Source organism: Manacus candei, unplaced genomic scaffold (assembly GCF_025592945.1).
Source record: "Manacus candei isolate 608988 ecotype Guabito, Panama unplaced genomic scaffold, ASM2559294v1 h1tg000016l, whole genome shotgun sequence".
Classification (NCBI taxonomy): domain Eukaryota; kingdom Metazoa; phylum Chordata; class Aves; order Passeriformes; family Pipridae; genus Manacus; species Manacus candei.
Genome location: NW_026138064.1, coordinates 6,335,224 through 6,350,184, shown reverse-complemented (window position 1 = coordinate 6,350,184; position 14,961 = coordinate 6,335,224). Strand labels below are relative to the sequence as shown.

The window sequence follows — 14,961 nt, the reverse complement described above, 5'->3', positions numbered from 1 at the left end:
TATAACACATTAAATACTCAGACAGTATTAGAAAGTCTGAAAGTGTTTTAATTTAAAAGCTGGAACTCTTATTTGTTTCTCTTTCTACTCTACTTACCATTCGTGGTGATAATCACTGAAATGCTCCCATGCTTTAATTAAACCAAGTATCGAATGAAAAACTGTGATTCTGTTCTGCTGCAAGATGAAAGCTGTGCTCACAGAGAGAGAAAAAGTCATTGCAACAACTTTCAGCCACTGCTCATGCCTGTGTGCAAGAAGGTACATACATACAATTAGTCAATACAGACTATATTCTAGCACTGATCTTACAGTTCTCAGTGACACTGAGAATTGCTATATCACAGCCTCCAAAAATATTTCTTTTTGACTTTTGTCTTTATATCCTGTCATATCCTTTTGATCATTTTTTTAAATTTTTTTAGATGATCTTTTGACTCAAAGACTGCTGTGTCAAACCTGTTTGATCTCTTGATGTGAGATGATATTCCAACAGATAAAGCTGAGCCCCAAGTGATTAATCTCCCTGTGAACAATATATATAAATATGAGAAAAGGCTGTACAGGGAATGTTTCAGTGCACCTAAGAGCAGAATTCTCTGAGTCACTCTGAAGAAGACCTATTTATTCTCCTTGAAAGCAGAAAACGAGAGAGAAACTAGCCTTCTTTGGCTACAATTTGCCTTCCCACACTCGTAGGTGTGGTTGCTGCCACAATGGAATATGCTCCTGTATGAGACTACTGAATACTTTCAATACTTCTGCTTTTTGGTACAGTCTGCCAAAAACACATCAAAACACATCCTCTGCCTTATGCACAAGTCCCTTATAGTATAGAGACATATGTTCAAGGTCTCACTCCTAATTTTCAAAATTCCAATGACTTCAAACAGTATATCTAACTAAATTATTTCCATAGGAATTTGATGATAAAAACAAACTTATAATTTCAACCAAGATGAAACATTCAAATACCTGATGGAGATTAGACTAAGCTCTTTCTGGCTTCACCCACCAGTTTAAGACATCATTCAACGTAAAACTAAGGAAGATTGTTTTTTGAAATCTGGTTTTTATGTCTTTTCTTTTGAGTTCACAGGTACAAATTTTTGTAGCATTTACTCAGATTTCAGTAGCATTGCCCTTATATTAGAAAACTCCTTAATCAGACTTTAATGAAGATATTAAGATAAAACTTTGAGATCTACATGCAATTTAGACATTGTTTTGCTACAGGCATCAAAATAGCTATTGGTTTTTATCTCCCTTTTTCAGGCAGGGGCTTGTAATGGTTGTTCTTCTCAGAGGGAAACAAATCAAATAACCCCTTTTTGTAAAGGGCTTGTGAAAAGTTATAGTCCCATTTTCTCTACTCAAACCAAAACAATGATCACTGTGAGCTGGCGGAATCCATACACTGTTCAAATGACAGAAATCCATTTGTGCTTTCCAAGATCTCCAAACAAGAGTTTTGAGGTTGTCTGCTACTGCACAGCTCTGTGAAATGTTGCTGTTTGCCTACTAGATTGATGCTGGCTGTTGTTAGGCAACCAGATGCTGTATCCTCATCTCATCTTTACACCACTAGCTTGTGAAAGTCATCATGCCAATCCCCACTGTCCCCTCTACATCTGTAGAAGACCAAATGTTTCCTAAAACAGTATGAATTTTTAGATTCCAAATATCTCATCTTGCCAGGGAATTACAGGTTCACATTTCTCCCCTGGTCTGTAGCAGATGGAAAAATATGCATTCACTATAATCTTTTCTTTATATTTGCTAAGTTTCAATCCTCTTGTACAATTCAAAGTCATAGGTACGTTAACAGCAGTGCACTTTGTTACTCTCCCAGTTAGTTGGTCTTGGCTAAATGCTCAACTGGACCCATTATCTGCACATTTTCCACTGCCAAATTTACCTTTTCCCCAGTTTAATTCAGTCCGACTGAATTTTTTAGAAGTGCAGAATGTCTAACAATTTAAAATACTGACATAATCTTACAACCTTCCTCTTCCTTTCATGAGCAGTGGAGCCATGCTCTGGTCATCTGGTGTTCCTCTCTCCAGTCAAATACTTTACCTTTGACATTCAAGCATTCTCTCAGTGATCAGGAACCATTTTATCATGGATTTGACGGTGAACTGCATTTCTAGGATAGATTTCCACCTGTTGATTTTCCAGTTTCATAAATCTACTTAATTGACTCTTTATCTGAAAAAAATCAGCTGTCTTTGAGTGCAAAACATCCTACACCTTTTTTCCATCAGTAGAAATTCAAATATTTATATTTCTTCTAATCATTAGAGCATAGACATAAATCTCATCTTCCAGAGTAAAGTAAATCTTTTTCATAGGAAATATATTGTTATTTTCCAGAGGGGAAGTTACTCAACAAAGACTGAATTCAAAACAAATACAGCAGAATTTCAGATTTGCTGATTAGCAAGTGTTGACTTGTTCATTAGATTAGACTAAAGATCTCTGAAGTAACTGCAGACTTTCTCCCATAGTAACAGCAACTCAAACAGTAAGGAAAATATCTGTGTACTTGATTCTCTCAATACGTTCTTAAAGTAGATTTTAGCTTATTATTATTATTATTTTGTAGCATTGACATCAGCTTTGAAAACAGCCTTCAGACATGGTTTGAAGCATTATTTAATACAAGAGAAATCACTTTGTATTATCACAGCTCTGGCAATACCACAAAAAGGTTTTCCCTCTGCTCTTCGGATTACCTTCCATTTGCCAGTACCTACTTTTAAAGCCAAGAGTAGAATATAAAATTAAACCTAACACTGGCACCAAACTACTGCACATCAATGCCAATTGATAAAAATTCTTTTAATCTCAGTCTCCAACTTAGTCCAAATGCAAGGTAGCATTGAATTAGTGACTGCTTTCATTTTTAGAGGAGCTGTAAAGTCCTACCCTGACCACCCACAGTTCCACACTTCCCATCACAACATAACCAGCACCTTTTCAACTCCATTACTCTGTGACCTGATACCCAAATTGCAGCCTGTCACCATAGTCACGAGGCTTTGGGCACCTAACGACTTAGGCAGTGTCAATGTGAAAACAATGTGACTAGAATGCCAAATAAAACCCATGTTTTGATCACAGTTTGCAACATAAAAGAGAACTGGAATTCTATAGACTATTAGACATTTAAAATTAGACAATTTTATTGTCTAACTTTAAAAACCATGACATTCTCGGAGTCTGGTGAAATATATGTGTGTTGGGGCTGGAGAGGGAGGCATTTGCTTGGTGTTTTTAACTGAAACACAGGAAGATGACAAGGACTTCTATAATATTTCATACAGACTTTGACAAAGCCCTGAGGAGTGAGATGTCAATGCTGCTTCTTTTCTTTGGCTATTGATGTTTACTTAGGTGGTGCCTGCTTCACACTTACACCTCTACCACACTCTTATCAGGTCAGTGAATCATAAACATATATTTTTTTCTTGGATTTAGAAGAATGATCTTGAACCCTAGCTTGGAAGAGTTCTTTTGTTCTCCCTACTTAAATGTATGTCATCACCAATGAATGTTTTTAAGCATCAAGGAGGGAATGCTTTTTGCCTCTTGACTAGCACTTAACTTGATCCACTGTTTCACATTTTATATATAAAAAATAAAATACCCCACCACCTGGGTACTAGTTGTCAAAAACATTCAGAAAATGAACATAGATCCATTTCTGATCCATGTCTGCATGACCTTAATGGCTAAAATCTTCCAAACTATAGGTTTTATATTTCAGCTATGCTTCACATATTCTCTCTGGAAAGCTGTGAACAGCTTGCAAATCATGAGTTTCCCACAGACCATATCCTTAAAATATAACTTCCACAAACTCAAATTCTAAGGTACCTTTCCTAGCAGCAATTACACATTTATTAGCTATATTAAAACACAGTTTAATGTAATTATTAGCATCTTGGTTTATCTATCAAAAGCCCAATATCTGATAAATTCATTTTGTCTATTTGGAGACCAATTAGGTGAATAGGCTGTGGATTCTTGCGTCAAAATCATTTCAGCAAGTTTGCCTTACAGTTGCATTTGAGCTTTCACAGTTTCTTTCCCATGTCTACTAGCCAAGCAAGTAGATTTCACTTACCAAGATACAAGAAAAAGCAGTGGGACTGATTTTGTCACTGTCAAAACACACAAATCCCTTTTGGTGTGCAAACCTTAATCCTTTATCGAGGTGAAGGACTTCTACTAGCATGCTCCATTAAGAATGGAGCTGCGTTCAAACTTTTTACACAATCACTGTCTGTCTGAATTGCTTCCATTGAACTCATTTTGTTTAATTTATTTTAGCTTGGAATGGGTTACTCTTTTAAATAATTCAAAACATAGAGAACACAGATAATACTTCCTTTCACTGTCACTATTAAAGTGTTTTGTGTACAAAGGTCATCTTCTGTTTACAGAGCTGTGTGTCTACATTGCTGGCTGCAAGTGATTCAGAGAGCATCTGAATCTATTTTGGGTCTATTTTGCATTTTAAACTGCAAGACCAAACTAATCTTTAAACTTGCCAGTATCTGCATTTTTTCCCCCTGGAAATCTTCAGTGCTGCACAGACATCCAGGAACAACACTTCTGGTAAAAAGTTGTTCCTTCTCTCAGTTGCCAGCTATCACTGGCCTCCCATCTTTAACCATACATGTGAATCTAGTACAAGTTCTTGTTATCTAATGAAACCTTCCTTCCTCTTCACCAGAACAGGCCATGCAGAACCACAGAATGTGGCTGGGGTTGGGAGGACCTCCTAGAGCCAGTTGCCCACGACCATGTCCAGACAGCTTTTGAGGATTGCAAAGGATGGAGATTGAACAATGACTATGTGCAACCTGTGCCAGTGCTCGGTCACCCTCACAGTGAAAATGTGCTTCCTGAGGTTCAGGAGGAACCTCCTGTGCTTTGGAATGTGCCTGTCACCTCTGCCACTGGACACCACTGAAATGATCTTGGCTCTGTCTTCTGTGCCTCCTCCCTTTGTATATTTACATGCACTAATGATATCCCACTGAACCTTCTTTTCTCCAGGCTGAACAGCCCCAGCTTTTTGTTGGCCACTGATGTGAACAGGTTGACCTGAGAGGGACTGCAGCAGCCAATAGTGGGCACTCTCAAAAAGCCTTTGATTTCTTATTACCCAATCAAGACAGATAATTATTAACTTCTGGAAGATAGGTTACAGGTAAACTTGTGAACTGAAAGGTCCTGAAATGGAGATTGTATTATATCATGAAACTGAGGAAGAGAAAAACAGAGAATGCCATTGGAGCCTGTTCAAGTGGATTTTCAGAGGAACAAATATGTATATTTCTGAAGAGCAAGCTAGTGATGTGAGACAGTTGTGACAAGCAAGCAGGGCATGTGCACCATAAATGCTCATTGATGTAGACTTAAAACATGTAACTCTTAAGAATCCAGCACAACTCAGGCTTTGGCTGGCACTGCAGGTAGCGTGACCCCAGAAAGCTCTGTAGAATGCACTGGCAGGGCTGGAAGGCTGTGTTGTACATATTGGAGCTACAAATGCCTACACATTTAGCTGGCATGCCAAGAAAGGAGAAAGTAGGACAAAAGAAGTAAGAAAAATAGAAATAAAAATTGACTAGCTATCTGGGGAGACCACAAGTTATGCTGCAGGTCATGATTTGAGAGGAACAAAGGCATGTGCTTTCCTATGTGGTGGATGTGTATGACACATGGGGAGTGGTGGTGGTGGAGATAAAGCTGAGATTAAAGTCTCCAATTTAGTGATATCCAAAACAAGAATGATTTTTACATTGTCAGTCAAAGGCCATCACACTAACAGACACTGCATATCAGGAAGAAAACCTGAAGCTCTGAAATGTACAATCAAAAATATTCTTGCCTTTATAGTCCAAAGAGCACAAGTTTACATACATGATGGAAAGCTTTTTTTTATTTAACTATTTTCTTATTACTCTTACTGCTGTTAAATAATTTACTTAAAAGGAAGAGTAATGGAAATAATGCATTACTGAAGCTCTGTAGAAATTCTAGCATACAAAGGTTAGGTGATGCAATATGAATTTTTAATATCTATTAGTTCATAAAATCTGTATATTGAAAGACCAACAGGTTCACAACTTAATATTATAATTTACAGAGAAATTGCAGACAGAGAAACTTTGTGTCAGTAAGAGCACTGTCTGAAAATCCCAATAGCTCTCCATTGACCATGAGTTTATTCTAGACAGTATATTATTTTGATTTGTTCTCTCTTTTAGAAGACAAAATTAATACCTTTGGCTGATTTTTGAAATTCATAGTATTATGAGAGAGTAGTTAACCTAAAACAAAAAGTACAAAAAACTGAATCTCTGTTTTATATTTTATCACACATATATATATATATAACTCATCACAAATCAGATAACCCACTAAATCTGAGCAATAGTGTCACCATCAGTAAAGATATGTACAGAGATCTAGCATCTGTTTTTTCAAAGGCATACATCAGATATAGTTAATATAATTTCAAAAAGTAAAAGAATACATTATTGGTTGCTGAAATTAGTGGAATATGTTCTGCCTGCATGGTCGTGTTGATATTAATCAACTCCAAAGTAGGATGACCATGAAATTGTGAAGGGGTGCTTTAAACCGGACTCATACCCTTTTTTTTGCCTGTTACAGTTACATGTGCAAGTTACACTTGCATCTTGAAACATCAGCTTTAAAATTATAGGGATTTACACAGTCTGCGTACATGCATACTTTCATGTTTGTAGTTAAGACTGTCCAGTCCAACATCAAATAGCTTCAGGCACTGACTAAGAGTTATACTTTATTGTCTTTGCAAGTCATTATGCTCAAGCTCCATCAGTACTTTGGGAAGCAAACCTGTGATGCATCTATGCCTGTTCAACTTGCCATATGTAATTACAGTATATTATATTAGCATTATGTTATTTATTTTAAAGTGTTCAGTCTCATTACAGTTGAACTGTTATTTTGACTTGTTATCCTCTAATGGTATGTTTGTTAATTTACAAGAATAGCTTCCATTCCATTACTGTCAACTGTTTCAAATATAAATACTAATTCAAGTAAAAAAAGGAAAATTCTAGAATTTTACAGCTTCTACTATTTTCTGGCAAGTCAGTGCAAGATTTCTTTTGCAAAAGAGCAACCCATTTCCTTTGCACACTGTGCAGTGTCACTTGTTTATATCCTTGAAGTTAGCATCTATCTTCTTTTCTTTGGCAGCTGTGGAATAGATCGCATCTTTGATCAGGAGTTCATCTCACTACAGATCACTGTCATTCCCAAAAGCTACTGATACATGAGCCTTCTCAAATAAGGTGTTTTTGTTGTTTCTCTCTTTTTTTTTTTTTAATTTTTTTAAATTTAAATTTGCTACAGCCAAGGCATTAATGACACTAGCCACATCTCACAATAACATTACCTTTTATTAGAGATCTTATTTTACATATCCCCATAAGATATAAAACCTTCCAAGAGAAAATAGCAAAAACCTTCGGCTGAAATCAGTTTGTGTCAGACAATATGAGCAAGTAAACCAAAGACAATTACGATAATGGAATGTTAAAAAAAAAAAAAAAAGAGTACAGGTACAACTCTGGTAGGAAAGTAATTACAAGGTTTTAAACCATTTCTTAAACAGCATTGTCTTTAAAACCATATTGAAAGGTAAGGATGCTTGGCTCTCTTAACCAGTAGTTACAAACCCAGCAGGGATAAAAATCAAAAGAACCCCCAAGATAATAGAATTTAATTAGATGGCCAATTCACAAAAATACAGCATAAGAATTCATTAAGACTTGTTGGGGAAAAAAACCCAACCAAAAAACCAAAAAAACACCTGCAAGCCAACAACCCAAACCACCATCCTCACTGACAGCCACAATCCGAGCAAATTAAAGCAAAATTTATCATGAGACTTTGACTGGAGTTTTGACTTACTTAAGGATTTCAGGAAAGGATCCCGAATTGAAAGCTGTTGTTACACAAAAAATGCAATACAAAGGAACAAAGATTAAATCTGCTGGTTAAGGAAGATTCAGGCATCATGATTGTACAGCTAATGAGGAAAAAAAAGATTGAATGCTATACAAAGGATCTTTTGAAGGAATTCCAAGAGGCAAGATACTTTAAAACTTTATTGCATCAAAATTTTACTTTTCCGCCTAATAAAACTGAAATAGCATTTTGAATATTTTCTTGCACAGAACACATAAAAGTCCCTTAAACATTTTAATTCTGAAGATGCAACAAAATAAATGTTATGAGAAATTCCTGCTGGAAAGTCTACCAAGCTTTGAGTTCCAACAAAAAATAGTATTTTCAAATACTATATCTAAGAAAAGTTACAGTACATGTTTATTGCATGAAAACATCCATTTATTGGATCCATCTGATTCTTCTATTTGTGGTTAGTGTTCTTATATTCTTGATGTAACTTGCACCAGATCCTACTAAGTATTCACATTATTACAAAGCACACAGTAGATTGAATTAAGTAGGAAAATCTATACAATCTCAGAGATCCAACCTGGGACAATGCATGAAATATAAGTATGACCTTCATTTTCTTATAAGATAGCCTGTAGCTACATGATATAATTTGATGATCTTTGATATTTGATACAATTGTGGAACAACAGTGATGAAATTAAATACAGGAGGTGATATTAGAGCAAGCACATCTTTTTACCAATTATGATGACTTTTCATGCATTAGTACTGAAGGTAAGCAACGATGAATGGAAAAGTAAAGCATAACAGAGATATAGAAGAATGAGCTATGAAAATAAATGAAGACTAGAAAATGGGATCATATTCAAGTGACTGTTTATATATATTAACTGTAAAACAGCAGCTCTACTTACGGAAATGTTTTTCACACTTGGATGGCTTAAGCACTAAATGTGAATTAATATGAAACAAAGTAAAATTAAGTCTCCATTCTTCAGCAACATGAACACTGGCAATGTAACTGAGGTTGCAAGTTTGCAAGTTTGAAAAATGTTGTTTAAAATATAGGCACATGATTCTGAATTAACAGGTCACCACAGTCTGTGACATGCAAGTACATGTTTTGATAGGTTTGCAAATCATGTCCTGCTTACTATCAACTCTCTGCATCAAGTTGCAATTTTCTTGAAAGCAGCTGAATTTAGCCTTTACAGTAACTCTTTTTTGTCTGTGTTTCAGGTTATGATATAATATTAATACATTCAAATAGTCAAAATGTTCAGAATAAGATAGCACAATCTTGGTGCAGGAGTACGTAGATCAGAGGGTGGCCAGCATTGTCAAATAGGAGATACACAGTTTAAGTATTATATAAACTACTTTTTCCCCAAAAACACTAACACAGACACCAAAATTGTAACAAGACATATCAAAAAATAAGGCACATTTATTTTGATATGGTAATCTTGAAATAGAAAACTCATTTCAGAGAATATTGGTATCTAAATGAGTTTTATAAAAAATTTTGTATTCATGATAACTATGGACATTTCTCATCATGGTAATGGAATAATTGCACATATCCCAGTGTGTCAAGTAACAAAATGGGAGTTTTATTAAACATTTCCATTGCAAAATTACTTCATAGGTTCGTGTTTTCCTATTTACATAACTCAGGTGGAATGGTAGCAGTATTAAAATCTACCATCACTTATCACAAGTACTGCAGGCTTTCATTTTACCACAATTAATAATCCCCTTTGTGTTGAATAAATTGAAATTAATTGTGGAATAAATTGAGATTATTGTCATTTATATAAATGATTGTAAATATTTGGACATTAGCTACTACACAAGAACATTTTATCGTATTTTATTTCCAAGCTGCATCAGGACTTTCTAGATTGAGTTATTCATACATAAATGCATCAAGAATCAGCAAAGGAAGGCTGTTTAAAATCCAATCCCCTCTTTATGAAACTTAAAACACCAAAAGCATCATTAGTTAGCATTTAACCTGAGATTTAATCTGTTGAGAGGTTAACATCCTTAGAAATTTCTTCACTTGTTGTATTAACTTATACTGATGTTCCTATTTTATGGGGGGGGGGGGGAACCTGAATAAACAAAAAAGTTGCTTGCAACATGGCTTTTCACTGTGTGGTCAAAAAAAATTATAGAATGCATTTTTTTCTCACAGTATCCAGAAGCTGGAACAATATTAATCTGCTTCTTATTGCACATGAAAATAAGAGGAGATGTAATTGCAGATCCTTCTTCTCTGAGTATTAAAGCAAGATTTCATTTTAGCCGAATCCGGAACGTATTTATCTCCATAGAACTCATATTTATTTCACTTATATTTCTGCCATCTGGAAATGAATGCATCAAAGATAAAGATGTGGGTGTAAGACTTTCCACTCTGAATTTGTTAAAGAGCTTATGCACCTTTATCTGGAGGGGAAAGAAAGAAAAAAACAAAAAGCAAACAAAGAATTGTATTTAGAAAAGGCAGTATATATCTTAAAATTATACATCTCCTTACAGGTACCAGCACAGCAATTCACTCACTAAAGACTATAAATATTTTTAAGTACCATAAACCAAATACTATATACTAATTCAGAACTTTTTAAAAGCAGTGTTCACTTGCTACATTTCAAAGGAAGTTAAATGAATACATTAAAAACTACTAGAAATATTAAAAACCTTCTTGTTTCTTATTAAAACAATATTTACTCTTCTCCCTAAAGAAAATCCTAAATCTATTTTAAAATTTTATTACAAAATTGCTACAGATTAATTACCTTCCATTCCATCTATAACCTTCAGAAAAAAATTATTTATATTTCATAGTTTTACACATCACATCAATTCTATAAAAATCTTAAAATACTTAGATATTTGTATTGGGGTAGGTCATTTAAGAGAGAATGGGCAGACAAAGAACATGCTATAATAAGAAACAGTCACATAACTTGTGGGTATATTAGTAATATTCAAAAGCTGCACTTTGGAATATGTAACTTGATTTCTTTTACTTCATAAAGTTCTAAAAGACTATTAAAAGTTAATGAGATTAAAACTAGTTTACTTCTTGATGGTTACAGGGTTATTCCCACAAACCAGCAGATTCACAACTTTATCAAATGGAAAGCAGCTTTCAAGGTAAATTCTACCATTATCCTGAAAGTATAACTCTTGAGAAATAAATACCTAGCCTTCACCTACAATATGACTAAAGTATCAGTGTTTATGCAATACTCATAAGGTAAGCTGCCCATAAAATATCAGCATACCTTTCCCTGAGTAGTGGAACAGAGCAGACCCGTGTCTCTGTTTGAAAATCTACAGTCAAATCCCTTCCTGTGAAGAATCAGAGCAGCTTCATCCGATGGCTCGGTATCTACCTACAAATAAACAAGATAAAATATTACTCACAAAGTAGAAGTAAGAAAGACATTTTAGACCTCATAAAATTATCATTATCATACAGTGATACAGCCACTTATACCTTAAAAAATGTTCAGCCTAGATTCAACCCTCATGGGTTTTTTTGAAATTTATAAGACTAAACACAGAAAGAACCGAACTGCAAAGAGTTGAGACATTCAATGTACTACAGAACATAAATGTATGTTGTCGAGGTTAAAGCTCACTTATACAGACTTAGAATTGAAGTGTAGTCATCACAGTTGTATTAATTGACTTTCCACAAAAATTATACAGCAAAACTGAAAACAAAATGGAAATCATGTGAACTACAATAGTCATATTTAAATACTCAATGTGACTATGTTGAACAAACTTTCATGTTGCAAAGCTGCTCTCTAACACAGCTTAAGGTGTACAGAAAACTGTACACTGAAATAAAAATATGGAATAAATTTTATGGTTATCTATAAGATATTCAGTGTTCTTGAGCTTCAACAGACGTCAAAGAGTAACTCAAAAGTAACCAACAATCTTAACGTCCTAGTTTGGATCAAATCACTAAAACCACCACTTAGGGCAAATCACAGCATAGAATGCCTCAAATCAGAATCTTGTTTTCATATGTCAAAACAGAGTCACAGCCTACAACTGGATAGAACTTCTTTCATTTACACTAAAATGTAGAAAACCACTCTTGTACAGCAGGAGTAACAGCAAAAAATTCTTCACATTTTAGATCAACTTGCATGTAAACCAACTTCACACCACATGAGTGGCACATCACAACATACCCTTCATAGAATCATAGAATTGATCAGCATGGAAAAGATCCTTAATAATTCTAAGTCTTAACATTAATGTAGCCACTATCCAAAGCCATGCCAGTTCTTCAGGCTATTATCCTCTTACTTATTTCTGGTTTACTTGCTTTTGCACTGGTGCTTTTTCACTAAAGCTTCTGCCATGAGTTCGGTTCACTTCTGGTACTTCAGAAACCTATGCCAGTGAGCACTAGACACTTTGTCATGCTTTAGTTCTTGAAGGTGTACCAAATGAGAGGTCTTACCCTAACAGACTTTCCATATAGTTTTCTTCTCATAAAGGAGTTCTTGAATCAGCCTGAACCAGCTTCTTTGAAACCCAGCATGACACAGATTCAAAGTGCAACAAATCTGTAGCATTAAGTACTCATTCAAATAATAAAAAAATGGTAAAAACTGATAAACTTAGTGGTTTTAATTTTCCCATTTAAAATGGTAAAAAATTATTCAGCAGTATTTGGAATTGAAATGAGTTCCTTTTTAGTAAAACACTGACAGTAAAAAACTTGGCATAGTTTACAAATCATGACTAAAACTCAGTTTGAGAAGATTTCATGAACACAAAATAATACTGTCTGTCTAAACATCGGATTAGTGAAACATTAAAATTTAGACTGAAAAAGCCTGACTTCCTATGGGGTAAATTAACGTTAAAAATTACAAGCTAGTAATGGGTATCAACACTTCCTCTATTATCTTTTACTAATCTCCATAACAAATGCATGTATGCATTTCAAATTACGGCATGAATATTTAATCTCTCAAATTTTTAAAATTAAATATTATCTTAAGATTCAAAAGATTTAAAGCATAAAAGTAACACACAATTAATGACAACTTGAGAAAAAGGGTTTACTATATCTATGATATAGTATTCAACCTTTTATCATGCATATAGCAACCATGTGCAAAAAAATAAAGCTATTTTAACTCATTTTCAAAGCAGGTGTAAAACTAAGTCACAGCCTTCACATCTACTTCAACTTACCTGTTCTTATGTCATCTCTAGGTAAATCAGACTTATTGCATGCAAGCCTAAGGAATGTCTGAGCAAGGGTGAACTTAATTTACAGCAAATACACCTTCTAAACACAACCATGCTCACTGCACAAAACTCTGTAACCGATTCCTCAATTTTCAGTAAATAACAACATTCTTTACCTTGTAAAACTTCACAGCACTGTTACATAGTACAAAAATCCTGACCACTGCACTATTGAATCTCTGACTAGCTTTCTTGGAAGAGCTGCCAAAGTTTGATTTGATTTTGATCTCTCAGAATTGAAATGCAGCCTCTCATTAGGCCTTTAGATAGAAAAAAAATAAAATTTCTAGGTTTTCTCATAAGCAGTATGCCAGGGCAATGCTGCTAAAATTTTGAATGGAAAGAAAAAAACATTAAACTCTTTTTAAATCCAAAAATTTAAGGCAACATGACAAAATTATGTATTTATGTTTAGTATAAAGTGACAAATGTTCTCAGTTTTAAATCTTGAGGCCCAGTTTATTACACCAGGTAAAATCTGTGCCAAACTTCTTAACTGGAGATCTATTAAAAAATTCTTTAAATGTCTCATTCATAAGGGATTGGACTCTTCCACAACAAGATCAGATATCTTACATAAATAGCAATATTCTTTCTGATTTCTACCTTAAATCTTAATAATATTTTATTTTAATTTGGTACCCTTTTATGTGAAATTGTAATGGATTATGGAAAATCAACAGCTAAAGCAATGGAGAAATTCATATTTCTGGAAAAAAAAATTCATTGTGTCAATTAGCCAGAATTATGATACTTATCATTCAAATTCTGGGAAGATATAGAAAGGAAGCAGAAAGTGAGGAAAGATTTACAAAATTATTTGCAAAGCATTTTCTGCTGTGGGGAAGGACTGTTCTGTGCCTATAATGATGTGCTCCTCTCCTATGACTACTGCAAATGTTCACTTTGCAGTGGACAAAGTGAAGCTGCAGGCTCAAGAGCTGTCAATCAGTAATCAATGAAATATACACTTGTAGACAAGGAAGAGATAATAGTCTTAAATATCCTTATACCAATTGGGATAGTGGGGCCACTACAGCTCAGATAAAATCATGGAATTCACCTGCAAGTAGCAACATTGAACTAAAAAAGCAGACACAGAGCCACCCTTTATTTTCACAGGTTTCACAGCCAGATGATACAAACAAGAGGGGGAAAGTTTAGGCCTCAAAGAGGGAGAGGGAACATGTTCACGAAGGTCTACACCTGAACTTGATACGTTGAAGCAAATCCTCACATGAAAATCCTCACAGTGAAGTGTGAAACATCACTTCATGTGAAGACTTAATTCAATATAAGGTTTTCTCCAAACTTTTCAAAGGTATAAGACCCACAAAGTATAGGTTATTCCACTTTGAAATTCGAAATAAGAATCAGTCACAGCTGAAGGACTGTAGGTGAGACTGAACTACTAACAGACAAAGCATGAGAAAGTAAACAAATTCTTTAAGTTTTAAAATGAGGATTAGGACTTACAACAAAGAACAGATAAAGGGAATATAACCTGACGTTAATATAGATGAGTAGTTTTACCTCAGCCACCATGGAGACTCTAAAGGAGAACGGACAAGTAGTTTGTAACTATCTAATTATGGCAGAATGAAAAAAGAGATTTCATTGTGGTAACAGCACTTGTGAGTGACAATGCAATGCAGCATAAAG

At 34.6% G+C, this 14,961-nt stretch overlaps 1 protein-coding gene across 1 annotated transcript in view; it reads right to left on the bottom strand.

Moving 5' to 3' along the window:
- Positions 1–8,169: 8,169 nt before the first annotated feature.
- The window catches only part of MAN2A1 (mannosidase alpha class 2A member 1), a 109,495-nt gene continuing 102,703 nt past the window's right edge, over positions 8,170–14,961 (bottom strand). The window contains exons 21-22 of the mRNA XM_051782576.1: positions 11,298–11,408; positions 8,170–10,452 (exon numbers count right to left, since the gene is read on the bottom strand). Coding sequence (XP_051638536.1) covers positions 10,300–10,452; positions 11,298–11,408 — 264 coding nt within the window. The 3' untranslated portion in view covers positions 8,170–10,299. The remainder of the gene's footprint in view (positions 10,453–11,297; positions 11,409–14,961) is intronic.